Source organism: Eriocheir sinensis, unplaced genomic scaffold (genome assembly GCF_024679095.1).
Source record: "Eriocheir sinensis breed Jianghai 21 unplaced genomic scaffold, ASM2467909v1 Scaffold566, whole genome shotgun sequence".
NCBI classification, from domain to species: Eukaryota; Metazoa; Arthropoda; class Malacostraca; order Decapoda; family Varunidae; genus Eriocheir; species Eriocheir sinensis.
Window position 1 is genome coordinate 13191 of NW_026111905.1, and position 24310 is coordinate 37500.

The following is a 24310-nucleotide window of genomic DNA, read 5'->3' on the forward strand; positions in this document are numbered from 1 at the left end:
TTATGTATTTGTTTAACTTCTACTTTGCTTTATTTTTTCATACTATCTATTTCCCATTTTTCTTCCTGTTTTTCTATCATCCAATATCGTTCTATTAAAATTCCTCTAAAATCGGAGAATGGATATATTTGAATTCCTCACGAACTTTGCGCTCTCTCTCTCTCTCTCTCTCTCTCTCTCTCTCTCTCTCTCTCTCTCTCTCTCTCTCTCTCTCTCTCTCTCTCTCTCTCTCTCTCTCTCTCTCTCTCTCTCTCTCTCTCTCTCTCTCTCTCTCTCTCTCTCTCACACACACACACACACACACACACACACACAGAGAGAGAGAGAGAGAGAGAGAGAGAGGTTCCTTTCGTTTCTCTTTCAAAGGAGGAGCAGGTGGAAAATTACGCTCCCCTGTCTTCCCTCCACCTTGGGCAGACCAGGAGGCCATGGCAGGGATTAGAAGATCAGAGTCGATTCCAAAGTCTTAAAACTAAACCACTATAACAGCCTTGATCACTAGAACGCTCCATGAGATGCCAAAAGAGATTAGAAGAAAAATAAGTTAGTTGGTAATTGAAAGAAAGGTTGTACTAGCATGTCAACTAACATATATAACGCATATAACTGCCTCGGAGTCCCCGCCTGGGGGGGGGACCATAAATTCCCCCAGGGAGGACTCCCCTTCTGGCTGCCGACTTGAGAGGTGTCCTGATAACCCCTGGAACCTCCCCCTTATCAATTTCTGCAACACTCGCGGTCTTCGTTCCAACTTTGATTCTGTGGAACACCACCTCTCCTCTAAACCTCACCTTCTTTTCCTCACCGAAACACAAGTTTCTGGGGCTACTGACAGCAATCTCTACTCTGTTCCTTACAACTATCTCTATCCTAAGTTTCATTCGAAAGCCGGATGTTGTGTCTACGTTCGCTCTCGTGCCCACGACCTTGACTCTTCAGAGTTTTCCACCATCTGGCTAATTCTTCATTGTCATTCTACTACTAAGTATATCTGCGCTGTTTATCTATCAACTAACTCTACACACTATGTAAAATTCTTTGACTATTTGAAGTCGAAATGTGGAGCACATCTTGACCCACTCTCCTTTCGCTGAAATCTCCATCCTAGGAGATTTCAATGTTTACCACCAGCTTTGGCTTTTATCCTCTTTCACTGACCAGCCTAGTGAACAAGCCTTCAACTTTGCTTTCCTCAACGACCTAGAGCAGTTGGTTCAGCACCCTACTCGTATTCCCGACCGTCTTGGAGACAGGCCCAACATTCTAGACCTCTTCCTTACCTCTAATCCTTCTGCTTACTCTGTCAAACTGTTCTCTCCGTTGGGCTCCTCCTATCATAACCTTATTTCTGTATCCTGCTCTGTCGCTCCTGTACATCCTCTGGACCCACCGAGGAGGCGATGCTTCTGGCATTTTGCTTCAGCTCAGTGGGACGACCTGAGGATGTACTTTTCCGATTTCCCGTGGAATGATTACTGCTTCCAGGAGAGAGACCCCTCTGTGTGTGCTCTGCGCATCACAGAGGTGATTGTCTCTGGAATGGAGGCATACATTCCACGTACTTTCTCTACTCCTCATGCTAAAAAGCCTTGGTTTAATCATGCTTGTTCTCGTGCTATTAAAGATAGAGAGGGAGCTCACAAAAGGTTCCAGAGCCTTCGAACTCCCACTACCTTTGATCTATACATTTCAGCCCGGAATCGTGCCAAATCTATTCTCCGACTTACCAAAACTTCTTTTATAAATAGAAAATGTCAACACCTTGCTTCTTCTAATTCTTCCCGTGACTTCTGGCATCTAGCCAAAAATATCTCCTCCAATTTCACTTCTTCCTCTTTCCCTCCTCTCCTTAACCCTGACGGCAGCACTGCCGTCTCATCTGTTTCTGAGGCTGAACTCTTCGCTCAAACTTTCTGTAAGAACTCCACCTTGGACGATTCTGGGCATATTCCTCCTACTCATCCCCCCTCTGGCTCCTTTATGCTTGTTATTAAGATTCTTCAAAATTATGTTTTCCATGCCCTCTCTGGCCTCAACTCTCAGAAGGCTTTTGGACCTGATGGAGTGCCTCCTATTGTCCTTAAAAACTGTGCCTCTGTGCTGACACCTTGCCTGGTCAAACTCTTTCGTCTCTGCCTATCAACATCTATCTTTCCTTCCTGCTGGAAGTATGCCTTTGTACAGCCTGTGCCTAAGAAGGGTGACCGCTCCAATCCCTCAAACTACCGCCCAAGAGCTTTACTTTCATGTCTATCTAAAACTTTTGAATAAATCCTTAACCGGAAGATTCAAAAGCACCTTTCCACTTCTAATCTTCTATCTGATCGCCAGTATGGATTCCGCAAGGGGCGTTCTACTGGCGATCTTCTTGCTCTCTTAACTGACTCTTGGTCATCCTCTCTTAGCAGTTTCGGTGAAACTTTCTCTGTTGCGCTAGACATATCGAAAACCTTCGATAGAGTCCGGCACCAGTCTTTGCTTTCTAAGCTGCCCTCTTTCGGATTCTATCCCTTTCTCTGTTCCTTTATCTCCAGTTTCCTTTCCGGCCGTTCTATCTCTGCGGTGGTAGACGGTCACTGCTCTTCCCCTAAACCTATCAACAGTGGCGTTCCACAGGTCTCTGGCCTATCACCCACTCTCTTCCTGTTATTCATCAATGATCTTCTTTCCATAACAAACTGTCCTGTCCACTCGTACGCCGACGACTCCACTCTGCATTATTCAACTTCTTTCAATAGAAGACCATCAAAACAGGAAGTACACAACTCCAGACAGGAGGCTGCAGAACGCTTAACCTCAGACCTTGCTATCATTTCCGATCGGGGCAGAAGAAACCTTGTGTCCTTCAATGCCTCAAAAACTCAATTTCTCCACCTATCAACTCGACACAATCTTCCAAACACCTATCCCCTATTCTTCGACAACACTCAGATGTCACCGTCATCAACACTAACCATCCTCGATCTATCCTTAACTCAAAATCTCAACTGGAAACTTCATATCTCCTCTCTCGCTAAATCAGCTTCCTCGAGGTTGGGCGTTCTGTATCGTCTCCGCCAGTTCTTCTCCCCCCCGCAGTTGCTATCCATATACAGGGGCCTTGTCCGCCCTCGTATGGAGTATGCATCTCACGTGTGGGGGGGGCTCCACTCACACAGCTCTTCTGGACAGAGTGGAGTCTAAGGCTCTTCATCTCATCAGCTCTCCTCCTCCTACTGATAGTCTTCTACCTCTTAAATTCCGCCGCGATGTTGCCTCTCTATCTTCTATCGATATTTCCACGCTGACTGCTCTTCTGAACTTGCTAAGTGCATGCCTCCCCCACTCCCGCGGCCCCGCTGCACACGACTTTCTACTCATGCTCATCCCTATACTGTCCGAACCCCTTATGCAAGAGTTAACCAGCATCTTCACTCTTTCATCCCTCACGCTGGTAAACTCTGGAACAATCTTCCTTCATCTGTATTTCCTCCTGTCAGGACACCTCTCCTCCCGAATTTGACCTTGCTTTTGGCCACATCTTCTGATTCTTTTATTGGAGCAGCGATTAACCGGCTTTTTTTATTATTGTTTTTTTTTTGTGCCCTTGAGCTGCCTCCTTTGTTGTAAAAAAAAAAAGTGTTAAGAGGGTGTTTGTAATTTTTTTTTATATGCTAGTAAAAGACTTATACTGACTAGTCTGCCAATTTAGTGTTAGAATGTGAATGAAAAAAGGCTTATACTTGTAATAGACTACCTCAAGTATACAGAATAGACTATTAGGAATATATATATATATATATATATATATATATATATATATATATATATATATATATATATATATATATATATATATATATATATATATATATATATATATATATATATATATATATAGTGCCAAGAAACGGAGTCAATAAAAGAACGAAATTAAAAACACACGAATTTACTACTTATATCACATCGTCTGTCTGTTACGATTTGTTTTCTCTCGTTTTCATTACCTTATATTTTCTGGCAATGATTATTTGGATGATAGCTTACGGCTTTTCTCTTTATTACTTTTCTTTCTTACTTTCTTTCTTTCTTTCTTTTTATCTTTCTCTCTTTCGTTCCTTACTTTTATTTATTATCACCGAATCATTTTATTCTCTCTCTCTCTCTCTCTCTCTCTCTCTCTCTCTCTCTCTCTCTCTCTCTCTCTCTCTCTCTCTCTCTCTCTCTCTCTCTCTCTCTCTCTCTCTCTCTCTCTCTCTCTCTCTCTCTCTCTCTCTCTCTCTCTCTCTTATCTTCTTCCTTTTCCTCTTCCTATCTTCCTTCTCATCATCGTTTTTCTTTTTCATTTCCTCCTCCTCCTCCTCTTTCTTTTCTCTCGTCAAGGTCAGGCAACGGTCAGGTCATGATGCTTTTAACACAGAGGCGTGACGTCACTACTTGCGTCACACCTTCCCATTGCGTCCTTAAAGGTGACTCCTCATGCCTCTCAGTGCCTGTTTGGGTTTGGAGGAGGGATGTCACTTGCTAGTTGCTCCTGTATGGGCTGATGATTCTCCTTCTTTCTTGGGGTATCGAGGTGGTGGTTGTTAGGGAAGTTTTAGGGGGCAGTGATGAGTCTTTAAAATTGTTGTGCCTCGTATGGTTGGTAATTTCTGTTTATTTTGGTTTGATTTTTGTTTTGGGTTTTGCTTCTATCTGATCTGTGTGTGTGTGTGTGTGTGTGTGTGTGTGTGTGTGTGTGTGTGTGTGTGTGTCCAAACATCGACAGATTATAATGGAAGCCTCGGAATGGTGGATCTTTACCATTTACAAGATCTTTGGTGCCACTGCGTTTGTCTGTCTGTCTGTCTGTCTGTCTATTTGTCTGTCTGTCTGTTTGTCTGTCTCATCTACTTACCCACACACTCACGTACGTACAAATACACATTCTTTTCATTTATTCACATCATTTTGAACACCAACGAAACAAACAAACCCACAAACAAATAAACAACAACAAAAAAAATAAACAAAGAAATTTTACACACTTCCCAATCAATGTCTTAAGCGTACTTGTGAAGTCCCCGTCATAACCACGAAGCCTCAGGTGTAGTGATGAGGTGACAGGTGTAGCCATCCCATACCTGCGGGGCGTGGCAGGTGTGTGGTGCCGCCGTGAGTAGCACCTGCAGACACCTGGGAACCACCTGTATGTGCGTGACTGTTCGGGATGCATGATCAGGTGAGGATATGATTGGTAACACTGATTTTAAGTTTAAGTTTCATTAGGTACTCTACACAGCTTTGGATATAGATCTTGCTCTGGTCAAAAAGGTGAACACTGGATATTATAAGTGCAGTTTGGTGTAGTCAGATAGATAGAATAGGATAGCAATTTTATTTATGATCGACAATGAATTTAAGTCTTCATAGTAGGTACAAGGCATTGGCTCTAGGTCTTCTGGTCCTAAAGATGAACACTGGATATTTTAGAACAGTTTGGTGTAGTCAGATATAGAGGATACGTCAGCAATGGATACATTTTTATTTGAATTTTGATGAACAATAGATTTAAATTTCTGTAATAGGTGCGCATGATCTTTTTCTCGTTTCTTAGTTTTCTTCACATGCTACAATCACCTTCTGACTGACCTTTCCCTCCTTTCAAATCTCACTATCTCAGACTAAGCTATTAATTTTTACAAAGTAAAAATTTTCCTCTAACTGTATTTAACTTTTTACCCTATTTTAATCTCCACAGGGTATAATTTTATTCTTCCAACTGTATTTATCTTTTCTTTGGCTATTATTGTCTTCACAGGGTATATAATCTTACTCTTCCAGCTTAATTTTTTTTCTCCATAGCTTTGTGTGCATAAGGTACAATCTTAGTTTTCCATCTGCATTAACCTTTTCTTTCCTCATCTTCGTCTTCACAGGGTAAAGTCTTTTTCTTCCAACTGCATTTATCTTTTCTTCCGTGCAATGTCAATTTAGCATGACTTGTAACTATATCGTCTCTCCCTTCATCACAGTGGTACCTTTACACACCTTTCTCCTGTTCTCAGGTGGGCAAAGATGTTGACACACCGAACGTAAATGGTCAAATCATAGTTGTGCCTCTGCCTTTGCTGCCAGAGCCAACCAGGACCACCGCCACCACCGTTCCTTTGATTGACCCAATCGTTGTTTCTGCTTTGTTTCTCTCTCAAGTCCAGCAAAAAAAAAAAAAATAATAATTCCAGCTCGTGTAGGGCAACCTGTAGTCTAACATGAAACTCTGTCTACATCTCAGTCTTCTCTTCTTCTTCCATCATAGTCTGGCTCCTCTGCCTCCACATCGCGTGCCCTGAACAAACCCTCGCCTTAGTCTGCACTTGAATTTCTGTTCCAGTCTGGTGTTGGGCAACCCGCAATCCAACATGAAGTTCTGTCCACCACCCAGGCTCTTTCACCATCACAGTCTGGATCGTCTTCGTCCACGTCTTCTCAGTCTGCACTTGAATCCACAACTGAACTTGCACCCCTTCCAGCACCCCTGCCTGCTCCTCTCCCTGCACCCTTACCAGCACCTCTCCCTGCATCCGTGCCTGGGGCTGAACTCGCACCCCTGCTTCCACCTCAGCCCACAATGCAATCCTCGTCTAACCGCATTGTCCAGTCCACAGCCTCTTCAACCCAACCTCCCCCAGAGTCTTCATCCCTAGCTACCCGAGAGCCCTTCTTACCTACAGTGTCGCCAGGGGGCACTCAGCGAGGTTTTCGTCCCACCGTTGCACCCTCTACTCGCCAAGATTTCCGCCCTACCGTGCCCTCCCATTTACGGAACGAGGAGGTCTTTCTTCCTACGGTGCCTCCATCCTCGGCGAGGGCAGACAGGCATGGAAGTTCTTACCCCAGGGTCTCCCCTCCTTCGCTGTATTTACCTCCAGATGTTGAGTTTCCTGTGTACTCAGCTCCTCGTTCATCCGCCGAGGAAGACAAGAATAACCCTAGCCAGCCAAGTGGTAACAAATACTACTACTCATCCAGCAAGTCAACTAGTCATCACACCAACTACTCATCACCTGCCCACTCTCACTACTCGTCTGGTGAGTCAAAGGACCACAAAACGCGCTACTCATCAGCTGACTCAACCGGGCATCACGCCCACTACTCCTCCGGTGAGTCAAGTAGCCACAAGACACATTACTCATTGGAGAAAACAGCTGGCGATCACACCAACAACCCCCCTCCTGTGGCTAGTGGCTACCAAACCCCCGCGCTGTATTCCCTGCCAAAATCTCAAGCAAAGTCGCCTCATCAGAAACCCGGGTACGTAGCTTCTCGACACACCCAAACCTCGGTCACCAAAGAATATGTGTCCTCTGTTGGTGGTTCATCCAATTTAACACACTACAACTCCCTCGGCCATCCACAGAGCCAGTATCCAACCCCTCCATACATTCATACTTCTGTGACTCAGGAATACGTGCCCCCAGTTGGTGTTCCAGATAGTCCGTCATCAAGGTATATTCAGCCCCAGTTACATGTTGCTCATCACGGTCAGTACCCAGTTAATCTGGTACAGTCATCTGGGATTCAACAGGCTGGCTCTCCAGTCATCCAATCAGATTTGTTAAGTCAGCAAGGCCAGTTCCCAGCCACTCATCAAGCCCAATTTCCAGCTCCACAACAAGGTCAGTTTCCGGCTTCACACCAAGGAAGCTACCCAGTCAATCAACCAGCTCAGTTTCCAGCTCCACAAGCCCAATTCCTCAATCATCAACCGCAGTTGGCAGCCCCTCAGAGCATACAATTTCCAGGAACTCAGCCAGCCAATTTACCTGTTACGCAAGCCCATTTCTCAGATTCTCAAGCTGCGCTGTTTACAAGGGCACAGTTTCCACCCAGTCATCCAGCCCAGTCCACAGTCACACATCACGCTCAGTTTCCAGTCCAGCAGCAATCCCACTTTCCCGTCAGTCAACAACTTAAGTTTCCAGCCGCTCAACCAATGTCTCATAGAACTCACTCTCTCGGAGCTCAGTCAATCTTCTTTCCAGTCGGTCCGTTCTCAGATTCTCAAGAAGTAGTGTTCACTGGTGCCCAGCCAAGGCATTTCCCAGCATCTCAACATTCACAATTTCCGGGCACACAACCCCAGTTTCTAGTTACTCATCCTCAAGCACCGCCTACACAAAACCAGTTACCGGTCTCTCAAGTCCAGTTTCCAGTAGCCCAGCCCCAGTTTCCGGTCAATCAAGCCCAGTTCCCAGTCTCCCAAGCTCAGTCCCCAGTCCCACAACCAACTCAGTTTTCAGTCGCACAGCCAGCACAGTTCCCCGTTTCCCAAGCTCAGTTCCCAGTCTCACAGCCTGCCCAGTTTCCAGTCTCTCAACAAGCCCAGTTCTCAGCCATTCAACAGCCTCAGTTCCTCACAGCTGAGACAGATTCTCACGAAGTTGGTCGTTCAAAAAGTCACAAACATTCTCATCATTCCCGCCACTCGAGGCGTCAGGGAGGGGCCGCATCTTCCCCTCGACAGGGTCTTCCAGGTCTGGCCAGCTCCCCACTGCCGTCCCTGCTTTCCGGGATAGCTTCGTCTTCATCTCGTCCCTCCACCTCCCCCACCGCTCCCCGAACCAGTCAGACGAGTGAGGAACAAAGCTCAGAGGACAGCGGGACACCGTCCGTCAGCGACTCTTCTTTGAGAAAGGGCCGCCGAAGAGGAGACAGGCGAAGACCATCGTTCCTAAGCAGACTCCTCGAGAACCCAGAGATGGCCATTCGCTTCCTGCGTCTGCTAGGTGGTGGCATCGAGGCCCTTGGTGGGAGTGGAGGCCGTGGTGGGGGTGAAGGGCTTGGCGGACTGTTGGATTTGCTGCAGGGTGGTGGTGGTGGTGGAGGGCTTGGTGGACTCCTGGATTTGCTGCAGGATGGCGGTGGTGGAGATCTTGGTGGACTCCTGGATTTGCTGCAGGGTGGCGGTGGTGGAGGGCTTGGCAGACTCCTGGATTTGCTGCAGGATGGCGGGGACGGAGGTCGTGGGGGTGGCCTTGGTAGACTCCTGGATGTGCTGCGTGGTGGCGGTGGTGGAGGTCTTGGTGGACTCCTGGATGTGCTGCGTGGTGGCGGTGGTGGAGGTCTTGGTGGACTCCTGGATGTGCTGCGTGGTGGCAAGAAGCGGGGACGGGGCAAAGGTGCACGCCAGAATGCTGATGTGGGCCCTGAGGAAGAGTCCGGACCTCCCGTACTTGTATTTGTGGACGACAACAACGCTCCCCCGAAGACACAGCCACTGTCTTCCAACACTCAGGCATCGTCCGGCGTCGTTCGTTCTCTGCTCAACGCTTTCGCAGCTCAGCGGCCAGGAGTCTCCGGGCCATATTCAGGCTCTGCTTAACGCGGCGTCGCTGCTCAGTGGTCAGTCCGCGGGTCTCTCTCAGACGTCATCACCACTGCCGATTCTTCAGGCCGGGCATAACAACCAGGCGCTGCAGGACCAACAAATATTGTCGCGTTTCGCCCATCTGTTGCGTCATGCCGAGTTGCTAAAGACAGCACATGCCCTGACCAGCGCCCAGTCACCACTGAATCCCTTTAGATCCCCGGCTGTGGCCAGCTACCCAGCGCCAGCCGCCGCCACTCAGGCTACTGCCAAGACCCAGCAGCCTAGCAATGCCCAGTCCCTCGTCAACACCAACCTGCAGACACTCATCAACTCCCAGTCACTGCTGAACGCACAGCTTCTCCTTAGCACACAGTCACTGCTCAAGGCTAAGTCATCACCTGAACACAAGAAGTCACCCACCACTACCACGCCCGTCCCGCCCAAGGCTCAGTACCTCCCGCCAACTGAACGATACGAATTAGCAGAGAAGAAATTGTTCGACTCCGCTCGCTCGTTCAGTAGCAAAACTCACCTTACCCAGACAGCTCCCCCAGCAGTGCACCTGGCTATCACCCACATCCTGGACGGAAAGCCAACCTCGCCGCCACGTCCCAGCCCCAGCCAAAGACGTGCCCATACCGGCCGCCGGCCACAAGACTTACCGGTTGCGTCCAGCACACAGACTTACACTCGTAGACCTTCTCCGTCTGTGTGGGATTCCTCACAAGATAATAATGGAGAGGAACTTCAATTGTCTCTGATTATTGAGCCTTTTACCCCTTGACTCCAGATGGGCAAGAAGGCAACACGAGCCACCCGCCACGGACATCACCGCCTCAGTACAACATCACTGCAAGTATATATTATGTCGCCTTCAAAACTAAAATTGTTTCAACCTAACACAATTTCTGCAAGGAAAAACTAAATGCTGCAAGACTGTGAGGCGGGAAAGGTACGAGTTTCTCTGTGAAGATTTGAGTTAGTGCGTTCCGGCAACTCGCGGCGTTGGAGTGGCGGTGCGGCCAAGGCGGGTGAAACTCGTGTATCAGGGACCGAGTGGGTCTGAGTGGCGGCTTACCGTTTTTCGGAAGGCAGCGCTGGAGAAAAGACTGGACAATGTCTTAGTATTTATTTATTTATTTACTTATTTATTTATTTATTTATTCAATTTGATGTATATTTATTTGGGTAACTTAATTTACTTAGCAATTCTCTCACTCATATATTCCCTGTAGATAGATGCTGTTTATTTATTTATCTAGCCAATAATTTAATTATATAAGTAATTTATGGCCTATATATTTATGTATTTATTCAACCATTTAGCCATTAATTAATTTATTTAAGTAATTTATTGCTTATTTATGTATTTATTTAATTTATTGTGTGTGACTCTTTATTAACTATTAAGGTCTGTAGTACAATCACAAGGGAAACAAACCATCAGACTAGAGTGAAATAAAATCTTAACGACAAAAGAAGGAAAATCAGTTTGATGATATTTATGTTATTGGAAAATAATTTGAAAAGGAAGAACGAAACGCTACTCGAAAAATACCTTGTCAGTGATCGCCTCAGTGAAAACATTGGCTTTTAGAGCAGCTGAACCATTACTTGCTCGAGGATAACTTTACTCAAGTAGCAGACAGCGCTTGTTTCGCGTTAGCAATAGTTGTGTTGATAAAAGCAAACTATTAGCTGATACCAAGTACTCCTTTAACACACACACACACACACACACACACACACACACACACACACACACACACACACAAGCCCATTTATTATTATTATTATTGTTGTATTATTGAAAAGGTGGCGGAGGAAAACACTTGCTTTGGAGGTGAGACGGATCCCGACTATTTAGTTTCGCTTTCCGAGTCTTCTTCAGGGGAAAGTCTTCAACAGGTAGACTAGTCACGAATTCTCACCTTCATATACCTGTATTTCCTTCCACCTCCTTTCCATCTTGTCAGAATGTTGCGCCGTCATTATTATTATTATTATTATTATTATTATTATTATTATTATTATTATTATTATTATTATTATAATTATTATTATTGTTATTTTTATTATTATTTGTATTGTGTTATTTATTGTAGTATTTATTGTCGCTTCTTACTGATCAAATACAATTGTCAGATAAATACTTCAAGTGTATCATATGCACTCTTATGCTTTTCTACAGTGGAATAGAGAATGGAACAAAAAAAAGATAGACAGAAGGAAAATATTTGTCCTGGTAGCACGAGGGGGAGAGTAAAGCGGGGGAACTATTGCATGCAGCGGCTGTCAACAGGAAATGGCGGTGTGTGAATTCCATGTGTGACGTATGTTTTGTGTGTGTGTGTGTGTGTGTGTGTGTGTGTGTGTGTGTGTGTGTGTGTGTGTGTGTAAATATATTCGCCGGCACGATGGGGTATGGGTAGGTAAACGGCTTGCTATGATAACTGCTTCCAAGACTCACGACAAGAAAACAACTTTAACTACTGAACACTTGAGCAAAGCAAAACGCCTGACTGCACAGACCTTTCCCATCCCCTGAGTCTTGTCTTCAAGCTCCTCTCTTTCTCTCAGGCAGATAGCGATGAAGATTTTGACGGCATCACTAACGTAGGTGCTCGTCTGCCTTTACTGGACAGCCTCCTCGACTCACCTACTTCGGACGAGTCTGACACCTCAAGTGAAGAATTTGTCACGGCTCTGGCGGACTCGGTGGCTCCCGGCCGGTTTTCGCCTCACCCTGCACCAGCGTTCACTCTCCTCCCTGCCGTCGGCCAGCCTGTAATCCCACCACTGACCACAGCTTGCACCGTTCGCCGTCCAACATATCGTCCCACACCACGCCCTACTCGACGTCCCACATACCCCCCTACTCGACGTCCCAGATACCGCCCTACTCCACGTCCCACATACAGCTCTACTCGACGCCCTACTCAACGTCCTACTCGACGCCCTTATCGACGTCAACGTCCTACGCAGAGTCCTGCACCCCAGATTTCCACCAAGCCGCCTTACCCAGCTTTCCTTCCTACCGTACGCCCAGCTTCATCCAAAACCAGCCAACGAGATCAGTCCACAGTGGTTCCTGCCGTGGAGATCAGTGGTCGACAAGCTCTTCTCCTAAACCCAAGGTGTCAACGGGGTATCAGTATTCCACACCAGAGGGTACCACAAAGTTTTATCCCACGGTGCCTCCAGACCAGAACAAACAACTAAGCTCCTCTCCCAAACCCAAGGGGTCCACGGGGTATCAGTATTCACCACCAGAGGGCGGCGTAAGTCTTTACCCCACGGTGCCTCCAGTTCTGGACAAACCAGTAAGCTCATCCCCAAAGCCGAAAGTATCCACGACGCCCAGCTATGTCATACCAGACGGGACCGTAAGCGTCTATCCATCTGCTCAGCTCGTCGTCTTCCCATCCACTCCACCAGTAGTGCTTGGGTCCAACCAGGAAGCCACTTCTGCTGCTCCAAGTGAACTCAGGACCAACTACCCGAATGCTAAGACAACCAATCATGAAACTCACCGACAAGAAAAGAAGCTCTCCTACCCTCAGACAGCTCCGAATACAGCCAGTGTACAAACCCTTACCTCCATCAGTCAACAGTATTTACCTCCCAGTCAAATAGCAAATTCACCAAGGGCACTAACACCCAAACGTCAAGCTCCGAGATCGTCCTACATTCCACCACTTCAACAGTACCTCATCCCAGATTCAATAGAAGATCAATTCTCGGATTCTCAAGAAGTTCAGCTCCGAGGGGCACTACCAATTCAGTTTCCAGTTGCTAGCAGAAGACAGTTGCAAAATACCCAGTTTACCCATCCTTCACATATTCCGGCAGTTCACATCCCAGTCGCTCAACCAGTCCAGCTTATAGCCACTCAACCAAGTCAGTTTCAAATCTCTCAACCAGGCAAGTTTTCAGTTCCTCAGCCAGTACAGCTGACCAAAACCCAACCCAACCAGTTTGCCATCGCTCATCCAGCACAACACTCAGTCAGTCAACACGCTCAGTTCCCTGTCTCTCAAATCACCCAGTTCACAGTTCCTCAGCGATCCCAGTTCACTGTTCCTCAGTCGGCCCAGTTACCAGTATTCCAGCCAGTCCCATTCACAGTCGCCCAGCCAGCACAATTGCCAGCTTCTCAGCCAGCACCAGTATCCCAAGTCCATATCCGGCAGCCTGTCCAGTTTGTAGCCACTCAGCCAGCCCAGCTTCCAGTCACCCAACAAGTTTCGTTCCCTGCCGCCCAACCAGTACAGTTCCCAATAATACAACGAGCCCGTGACCAAGATTCTGAGGAGGTCCAGTTTTCAGCCGCCCAACCCGTTCCGCTTACTGGTAGTCAGACTCCTCAGTCCTCTGGCACTCAACCCTCCCATAGCCTTCTGGCAAACCTTTTAGCGGCCCATTCTTCAAGGAGACACACAGCCGGGACTCCTGGAACTCAGCAAGCGGGTCTTCAAGGGTTGGCTCAGGCAGCGCTGCCATCCCTGATTCCGTTGCTTGCGTCCAGAACGCCTTCCGCTCCCAGCCCTCCACCTCCCCAGGCAGTCGACGGGCCGGGTTCGGGGAGTGACGTGGGTGGAGCTGCCTTGAGGAACGCCAGAGTTACCTCAGACCACATCTTGGGATCGATCCTGAACAACGCGGTAGAGTTTGACTCACCCATGCTACAGCAGTCGCTTCTCCGGGACATCAGTGTGTCTCTGGGCTCTCCTACGGTGAGTGATTCTTCACTCAGCGTGAACAGGGAGTCAAGGGAGCGAGGGACCTCCTTCCTGGATGAACGTGAAGCCCCAGCAAGCTCATTCCTGGACAGACTTTTTGAAGACCCGGAAACAGCGTTAGAGCTCCTCCGCCTTCTGCTGACTGATCACGAAAATTCCGAAGAAGACTTTGATAGAGGGCGTGGTGGTAGGAACTCGAAGCATAGAGGACGAGGTGGAGGCGATGCCCGTGATGGGAGTGGCGACGATGGCCACGAGAAGAAAGCACCCAGTTCGCCAGTGTTTGTGTTCCTGGATGACGCCGCGTCTCCCTCCCCTGCCAGCACACCGACGCGCCACACCTCCTCCTCGTCGCCCAACACACAGACGTCGTTCAACATCGTCCGCTCGCTGCTCAACGCTCACGCTCAGGTCAGCGGCAAGACGTCGCCGAGCCACGCTCATGCACTCCTCAACGCTGCGTCGTTTATCAATGCTCAAACTGTGGGTGATCCTCATCCACCCCGCCGCCACCACCGCCACCACAACCCCCTGAGGCAGCGGACGACGCCCAGGCACTTCAGGACGCTCAGATACTGTTGCGATACGTGCAGCTGTTGCGTCAAGCAGAGTTGTTAAAAAGTGCACAGGCCTTACGCAACGCTCAGGCGCTACACAGCAGGACCCCAGCGCCAATTGCTGCCGCTCAACCCAAGACACAGCAGCCCCACGATGCCCAGTTCACCGCCAACCTACAGACCCTCATCAACACCCAGTCTCTGCTGAACGCCCACCTGCTCCTCAGCACTCAGTCACTGCTCAAGACTCGTTCAGTGAAGCCCGAGGAGTCACCCCTCCCTCCCCGCACTCCCCGGTCACGTTCGGCCCAACTGACCAGCCGCGGCAGATCAGTTGAAGTTTACCCTCTACATAACATTCGTTCCCGCGGCAGCGGCAGGAGCCGGCTGTCTCACACCTAGAGACGTCATCCCTCATCCAGAGACCAGTTCCTGCCTAGATCTCCCTCACGCTCCCACCAAAGGAAAGCACTCGAAGCCGCTTCCGTCAGGAGGGGAAGTGTTAGGGGAGGACGGGGTCCTATTATCCCTGACTGTCGATCCTTACAACACTCTGCCTGGGAGAGGGTCGGCACGGCATCTGCGAGAGACGGTTGTGTCCGATGGTGAAGCGCCGACCATCAGTGACGCAGAAGTGAATTTAAGACATTTACGGACCTAAGGACATTTGCCACGCGTGAACCCCCCAAAAAACTCGTAATGTCGAATATATTACGGTGCAGTGTGGGCACCATAGTTGTGAGTGTTTTGCTGTTACCAAAATCATGAGTGTCCGTGATGCAAAACAGTCTCGGCAGTGGTCGAGCGGCTAGTTTTCCCAAACCCGTGGCTCGCAGTGACCAAACACGCTGCCAGGGGCTGGGAGCGGCCACGACGCGAGTGATAACGTGTTTATGTAGAGAAGGAAACAGCTTAGTGTGGATCGCCAGTAACTGTAATAAAATTTGTTTGTGAAGAACTTTTTGTTGAGGAAGACACATCGTTGACTGTCTGTGGATCAGAACAAGAGCACATGGCACATGTTTGACACATGCTAAAAAAAGTTACTAAATTGAGTGATTGAGGGTAAATGATACGTTAAATAAACAGGATATTACCTATTTTCTTACATATATTATTATCGGAGAATCGAAGGGCTAGAACATAATATATGTGAAACAGTGAATATATTAAAAACTCAGAACTTTATTTTGAAGTGCATTGAAAACTTTTATACTAGTTTAGCCGGATTTCTTAATAGTGATATATGACAAGGTGGCATTACTCATCATTACCTAAGCTGGTACTTGAGTGAGGGAAGCATCGCTCTCGTCACGGCCGCGAAGTGTTCGTTTACTCGCCCGCCGTGCTGAGGCTCGGAAGGGTTTCCGTGTGTGTGAAGAGTCAACTGTTGTGATATCAGGAAGCAGGCTCGCCCGCCTCCATCTCATTATTATAGTTTCTATTTTTTTATATTTTCATTGTACCACTACGTTAATATCTGTTCTAGTTGATCTTGTATTAAATTTTAAATATATTTTTTTGAAGAAAACATTGGGTATCATATGCATGTATGCACTCTTCCATAATTATGTCGAGGCAGTCAGGGAGGCAGAAGGAAAAACTTTCGTTAGTTATCACTTTAATTGATCAATAAAATATTTTTTACATTCTTTTGCTCAATATTTTAATTGAAGGAAGACAGACGACTTCATATTTTTCAGATTCTTTTTTCCAGCCATTACTTAGACGGAACAAAAGCATGCAATGCATTTTTTTTCAGATTAAATTCGCGTCTTGAAGGATAGTGTCCTTCAGACGGGTGAACTAAACAAAAATTTAGGCACTCGCTAGAACACTTGTGTTCATTTTGCGGGTCTGATTCTGATATATTTTTTTCTATAAATCAACACAATGAAGGAATATTTTGGCGCGATGCGAGAGGATACACACTTGGGCACATATGCACGAAAGTTACTGCGTCATGAAACCTTTGTAGATCTTGTACCTGTGGGGTGTGCGTGGCAGCGTGTGCAGCTGGCACTCTGAAGGGGTGGGAATGAGTGTCGTTCGGTGGTTATGGTATCTGAAAACACGGGAGGCAACTTGGCGTGAAACATATGTATCAATGATTAGGTGTACTTATGATGTAGCTTACGGTTATCCAGTAGTAACGTCTTCATGTATTTGACGTTCGTTTGTTCTCTAGTTTTACCTCCAGTCTCCTCTCTCCCTCTCAGGCAGATAACGATGATGCATTTGTCGACCACAATGACTCTGGCGCAGATGTACCGCTTCTGCCTTTGCTGACAGACCCGACAAAGTCATCCACCGCGTCGGACGATTCTCAGTCTTCAAATGAAAACAGTATCGCGGATGTGGCTGGGACAGAGGCTCCCAGCGATGACCCAGCCGTGTTTGGTGCCACACCGAACACCACACCACCACCCTCACCCCGGCCGGCAGCCACTCCCACCCCCACACCGACACCCACGACCCAGCCCACGCCTCCGTCTTCATCTGTGGTTCTCAAACTAACCACTCAAAGGGTATTCTTACCTACAGTGTTACCTTCAGGGACTCGACGACCTTTCCTGCCCACTGCGACTCCAGATATGAGTGAAACTTTCCTCCCCACGGTCTCCTCACAGTCATCGTATGAGAAGTTCTCCCTCTCAAAGCTGCCTCCGTCTTCAGCTCAAGGTGTTCATCAGAATCTTTTCAATGTGGACTCCTCGGCTTTCCTCTATCCGGCAGCAGGTGGGAATATAACGTCTTCGGCTGGTCATTATCACGTCCAATTCCCGTCCTCTCAGCCACCAGTGTCCAGGGCATCTCAGGGAACCATGCACCATGTCGGCCAGTCACTTAGTTATCATCCCAATATACGATTCGCTCAAGAAGTTCAGTTTCTCGGCACACAAGATCCCCACAAACGTGTCATTCAAGCATTCGAGACGCCAGTTGACTCGAGACTTGTGTCCGAATACAGCATAGTCCAACTCCCAGGCTTTTCAGATGACCTCCTCTCCCATCATTCCGCAGACCAGGACACTCCACCGGCTGTGCCCAGGTTCAGCAGGCAAGCCCAGCTCCCAGGGACAGAGTCATCCACTAATTCACCTGCTCGTTCATCGCTCTTCTTGAATCTACTACGCGCGGCACTGCTATCTTCCGCTTCGTCTCCTGCGCCTGGCTCAGGACGGGAAGGGGATGAGGTGGGCGGGTCCCTTCTACGCAACACTCCGGTCACCTCAGACCACATCCTCGCCTCCGCCCTCAACAACGCTGTGGAATTCGACTCGCCGACCCTTGACCAATCACTCGTTCGGGATCTGAGCTTCTCATTTGGGTCCCCCTCTGTGCGTAACTCCTCCTTCAGAGTGGGCCGAAGGTCAGCTGACAGAAGACGGAGTAACAGTATCTTAGGACGACTCCTCGGTAGCCCAAGAAGAGGCAGCTTGTTGGGAGACGCTCTGACCGCCCAAGAAGTGGGTTCTTAGACAGACTTCTTGGAGGTTCCTCGAGGGGCAGATTGTTGGACAGACTTTTCGGTGCCCCAGAGGGAATGAGTTCTTTGCTCAGCCTCTTACTTGGCAGAGGACGTGGCGGCAGCGACAGGGGGACAAGCAGAGGACGGAGCAAAGGAGGGGGTGGCGAGGAAGCGGAGGCTAAAAAGGACCCCGGCCCGCCAGTGTTTGTTTTCCTGGATGACGCCGCGTCTCCCTCCCTTGGCAGCACACCGACGCGCCGCACCTCTTCCTCGTCGCCCAACACACAGGCGTCGTTCAACATCGTCCGCTCGCTGCTCAACGCTCACTCGCAGGTCAGCGGCAAGACGTCGCCGAGCCACGCTCATGCGCTTCTCAACGCTGCATCGTTTATCAATGCTCAAACTGTGGGTGATCCTCAGCCACCACCGCCGCCACCACCGCCACCACAACCCCCTCAGGCAGCGGACGACGCCCAGGCACTGCAGGACGCTCAGATACTATTGCGATACGTGCAGCTGTTGCGTCAAGCAGAGTTGTTAAAAAGCGCACAGGCCTTACGCAACGTCCAAGCTCATCGGAATACACAACCTTTCCACAGTGCCCAAACATTCCCCAGCCCCCAGCCTCTCCACACACCGTTGGTGCCATCCTTCCCTGCCCAACCTGTTAGCAACGTGCCTGCACCAGCCACCACCGCTCAGGCTGCTGCCAACACCCAACAGCCTCACAGTGCCCAGTCCCTCGCCGGCCCTCAATCTGTGGCCGACCTTCAGACTCTCATCAACACCCAGTCGCTGCTTAACGCTCAACTAGTCCGCAACACACAGTCACTGCTCGAGGCTCAGTCCCTGCTGGAACAAGCTGGATCCCGCACCACCACCACACCCAAGATTCCCGCGTCACCAGAACACCCAGACAGCCACATCGCGTTGCCAAGTCCTGGCCAACAAACACCCGCCATACACTTGGCCATTCGCCGCATCCTGAATGAAAGATCTGCTCCACCCCTGCACGAAACACCCACCCAAAGATCGTATTCTCCAAGCCTCGAAGCATTAGACGTACCATTCACCAGCCCTCACCAGTCCGCCCACCGAAGACCGCCCGCCCGCCAGCACTTACGGAGGAGGGTGCCCGCGTCTGGAAGGGAGGCATTCATAGACCTAGACGGGTTTGTACTGTCACTGGGTGCTGATCCTAACGACTCGTTCCCGAATGACTCAAGCGAGGGAGGGTTGGCACGTTTTCAGCGAGAGACACTTCTCAGTACCCCGAGCATCAGCAACCCTCCTGTAATACCGAGTCAGCATTTCATGACATAAAGACGTGTGCGATTCCTGGCCAACTAGTATTTTCACATGAATTAAAACACAGACATAGATCTGTAGAAAGTCATTTAAAGAAGTGTTCCTACCTCGCTTGAAAAAAAGTTCCGCGCTGCATGTGAGTCCTAGTGAAGGTTTGTCTGAAGCTCACAGGTACCGATGGCCAATAGTGATGGATGTAGTTATTGATAGTTTTGTATTGTTACGGAGCTGCCAAGTGGTCAAAGTGTTCTCTGTATATAATAGATGGCAAGATGGGAGAGGCGGGACGGAGATGGTGTGGCTAGGAAGTGAAGTCTCGAAGTTGTTCTGAGCCAAGTCGAGGGTTGAGGTGGCATTATTTAAGACAGCCGTTGCTTTAGGGAAATTTTGTTCTTCACGCCGTCCCGAAGTGTTGGGTAATTTCTCTTCTGGGTCTGAAGTTACAAAACTATACTGAGTGTATATAACGTTCAAGTGCGGGTCCCACTGATGTACGAGACGCACGCATGACTTACTACAATTATTATTATCATTATTATTATTATTATTATACACTAGATGTTTAATATGATGTCACTATCATTTGTTTTCATTTTTCTGTCACTATTACTGCTGCTGCTCGTTGTTGTTATTGTTGTGATGCCATTATTTTTTATACTTGCACTTATCCCCAAATATATATGTTAAGTAACACTATAAGTGTATTCTTTTCATTTCAACAGTTTTACGTTATTGATCTAATTTCAAAATGTTTTAATTGTGAAGATGCATTTTTTTCATAATATTTATAATTTTTCATTCTTCTTCTTAATCATACGTCTTACTGTTGCAACATAGTACTAAGTGAAATAACGATAACTCGAGAAAGACTTATTGGATGCGACTAACCGAGCAAATCGTGGTATCTAAGATTATTTCATCTTTATTTCCTTCGTCGTTTTATCTCTAGTCTCCTCTCTCCCTCTCAGGTAGCTAACGATGTTGACTTTGACGACATCAGTGCGCCAGGCGTAGGTGTGCCCTTTCCCGTGGGAGCGAACCCGTCCAGGACATCCACCTCGGGCGAGTCTGGATCCAGATTTACAAATTTTGTCACCGACATTGTGGATTCAGTGGTGCCGATCGTCGTTCCTGCCCTTTTTCCCCCACACGCCCCGCAGCCCGCCATGGCGCCTGTTGTGGTGCCAGCATTCGTTCAGCGTGTGGCCACCCCTTCACCTCACTCCTCATCTCGGCCGTCACCCCAGCCCCTACGCCAAGCCCCTCAGCAGATTCTACCCTCAGTGTCTTTCTTAGGCACCCGGCAGCCTCGCTTCCGGCCTGCGTCCCCGTCAGTCCAACAAGCTTTCCGTCCCACGGAATCCTCCTCTTCGTCTGTTGAGGATGTCTTTCTTCCTACGGTTCGTCCCAACAAAGATAGTCGGCAGGATCCTTACCCTAAGGCGCCCCCGCCCTCGCTTTACACTGCCCCAGATGCCAACTTGGCAGTATATCCGTCCGGCCAGCTCGTCGTGTTCCCATCGTCGCAGTCAGCAGTGTTCAGGGCCACGCAGGAGCCGCTGTATCCTTATGCTCCAGAACAGAGGAGCCACAGTACCCACCACCCATCCGCAAAGTTAACTGGATATCAGTCCCATCAGTCATCAGCTGAGTCAGCCGAGCATCAGACCAAATTCATAACCACTCGCAAACCCAAGACTCAAGCTGTCCAGTTCCAACGTTCCAATCACCTAAAGTACAAAGACGATACTCAAGAAGATATGTTTCCAGTCGCCCATCAAGTTCAGCTTCCTTCATTCAGCAAACTCACTTCCCAGCCACCCAACAAATCCAGTCTCCTGCCACTCAGCAAGTCCCATTCCCTTTCCCTCATCAGGTACAGTTCCCGGTTACTCATCAAATCCAGCTTCCACCCACACGACAAGCTCAGTTCTCTGGCACTCCTGTCCAGTTTCTAGTCACTCAACCAGCTCAGGTGTCAACTACTGATATACAAAGCCAGCTCACGGCCAGTCAGCCAGTTCATTTTCAAGGTGCTGTACCATCTCTACTACTAAGCAGTCAACAAGCTCAGTTTACGGGAGCACAATCAACCCAGTTCCCATCGAATCAAGTAATCCAGCTTCCCACGAGTCAACCAGTCCAGTTTCTTCCCACTCAACAAGTTCTGTTTTCAGACTCTCAAGAAGTTCAGTTTTCAAGCGCCCAACCGTCTCTGTTCCCAGTCGTTCAACAAGCCCCCTTCCCTATCACTTCAACCAGTCAGTTGTCAGGGGCACAAGCAGTCGGAGCTCCAGGAACCCAACAAGGGGGTCTTCAGGGACTGGTTCAAACGGCCCTGCCATCCCTGCTTCCGTTGCTTGCATCTAGAGGGCCTCCTCCTCCTAGTCCCTCTTCTCCGCCTCTTCAGTCAGTGGATGGGCCGGGTTCAGGGAGTGACGTGGCAGGTGCTGGCCTACGGAACACCCCAGTGACCTCAGATCACATACTGGGTTCCTTCCTGAACAACGCGTTACAGTTTGACAATCCCGGTATTGACCAATCACTTTTTCGAAACATAAGCTTCTCGTTGGGGTCTCCCTCAGTCAGAGACTCAGCGGTCAGCATTGGAAAGGACTCAGAGGAGAAGGAAGGCTCAATCATGGATAGCATCTTTGAAGACCCCGAGTTAACCCTGGAATTTTTAAGTCTTCTGCTCGAGAACTTCGAGGAAAGTGAAGAAGAGGTTGATGAGATGATTGACGAGGACGAGGAGGAAGAGCCCGGACCTCCCGTGTTTGTGTTTGTAGACGAGGCCAACTCCTCCCCTAACACACAGCCACGCCTCACCACGGTCTCACCACCGTCATCCAATACTCAGGCGTCGTCCACCGTCGTTCGGTCGCTGCTCAATGCTTTTATGCAGCTCAACGGCCAAGGGTCTCCCGGTCACGCTCACACGCTGCTCAACGTGGCGTCTTTGCTTAGTGCTCGCGCTGCCGGCATCGTGCAGTCACCACCGCCACCATCACCACCAGCAGTAGCACCTCACGCAGGGATCACTACTCAGGCGCTACAAGACCAGCGGATACTATCGCAATTTTCTCGATTACTGCGTCACACGGAGTTACTGAGGAAAGCAAAGGCCTTGACAAGTGTCCAGAGATTTCACAACACACAATCGTTTCTGAACCCTCTAGATTTCAACAAGCCACATAATGTGATTCACCCAAACTTTGTTTCTAACGTCCCCGTCCAGGCCGTTTCCAGTGCCCCAGCTGTGGTCAGGGTCCCAGCGCCAGCCCCTGCCGCCCAGGCTGCGGCCAACACCCAACAGTCGAGCAACGCTCAGTCTGTCGCCAACCTGAAGACACTCATCGACACCCAATCATTGCTTAACGCTCAGCTGCTCCGCAATACAGAGTCACTGCTCAAGGCTCAGTCATCCCCCGACCAAGGAGGGTCATCCGGCACCTCCACCCCCAGTCCCTCTGACAGCCGACACACGTCAGGAGACAGCCCGCATTCGAAAACTGGTCGGTCCCGCAGCAGCGTCCCGGCGCCAGCGTCAGGACAGGTCCCGCCGGCGATACACCTGACCATCAGCCTGGATGACGGTCCCTCCCCTAGGCCCCGCCCCACCACCCGGCGGCCAGCTGTTTCCGTCCATCACCCACCAGACACAAGACCTTCGATCAACCCCCAGACCATATCACGCAGACCATATGTTCCTGAACGTCAGGCAACAAATGTGAGATCCTCTTTAAACCCGTTAGACCCGACCCTCAGACCAGTTGTTCTTCAACGTCAATCACCAGACACAAAATCATCACCCAGTGACCAGATCATAACACGTAGACCAATTGTTCTCGAACGTCAGCCACCAGTCACAGCATCCTCGCCCAGTGCCCAGATCACAACACGCAGACCATTTGCTCCCGAACGTCAGCCACCAGTCACAGGATACTCTCCTAGTCTCCAGGTCACAACACGCAGACCACTGATTCTCGAACGTCGGCCACAGGTCACAGGATCCTCGCCCAGTGCCCAGATCACGACACACAGACCATTGATTTTTGAACGTCAGCCAACGGTAACAGGATCCTCGCCCAGTGCCCAAATTACAACACACAGACCATTGATTTTTGAACGTCAGCCAACGGTCACAGGATCCTCGCCCAGTGCCCAAATTACAACACACAGACCATTGATTTTTGAACGTCAGACAACGGTCACAGGATCCTCGCCCAGTGCCCAAATTACAACACGCAGACCATTGATTCTCGAACGTCAGCCACTAGTCACAGGATCCTCTCCTAGTCTCCAGATCACAACACACAGACCACTGATTTTTGAACGTCGGCCACCACACACAGGATCCACGCCCAGTGCCCAGATCACAAAACACAGACCACTAACTCCCGAACGTCGGCCACCACACACAGGACACTCGCCAAGTGCCCGGATCACAACACGCAGACCACCCAGCCGTAAGACCTCCAAACCCTTCACTCCTAAGACGCCAAAAACTGATCGAAAAATATCACCAGATGACGACAATGTTTTCATCTTCTTGGTGGAACCCGAGTACTCATCCGGTGGTTTTGCGAAGAAAGGACGCGCACACGGTCCATACGGGCCATCGCCTTCTGTGCTCACGAGATAATCTACAGTTCCCTCAAAGCCATATATGAAAACATGAGCTAATCACTGTGATCTCAAAACCCTATCTGAAGGAGACCTGAAGTCATTTACAGTGTCCGCAAACAAGATCAGATCTGAAGTAATTTGCAGTGGCTTTGAAACAGTATCTGAAGGCATGAAACCATCAGTAGTGTTCTCAAATCATCTGAAGATTGGAACCACTTCCAGTGACATCAGAACAGTATCTTAAGTTTTGAAGCCATTTAGAATTAATCGA

General features: G+C 49.0%; 1 protein-coding gene across 1 annotated transcript; it reads left to right on the forward strand.

The window, feature by feature from the left end:
• Positions 1–5812: 5812 nt before the first annotated feature.
• LOC126993131 (homeotic protein female sterile-like) lies at positions 5813–23393 on the forward strand. The gene is made up of 8 exons (XM_050851993.1): positions 5813–9306; positions 9545–9776; positions 13894–14189; positions 14732–14926; positions 17655–17691; positions 21287–21367; positions 22649–22896; positions 23339–23393. The coding sequence occupies exons 1-8, from the start codon at positions 6590–6592 to the stop codon at positions 23391–23393; spliced, it is 3861 nt and encodes a 1286-aa protein (XP_050707950.1). The 5' UTR covers positions 5813–6589.
• Positions 23394–24310: the final 917 nt, after the last annotated feature.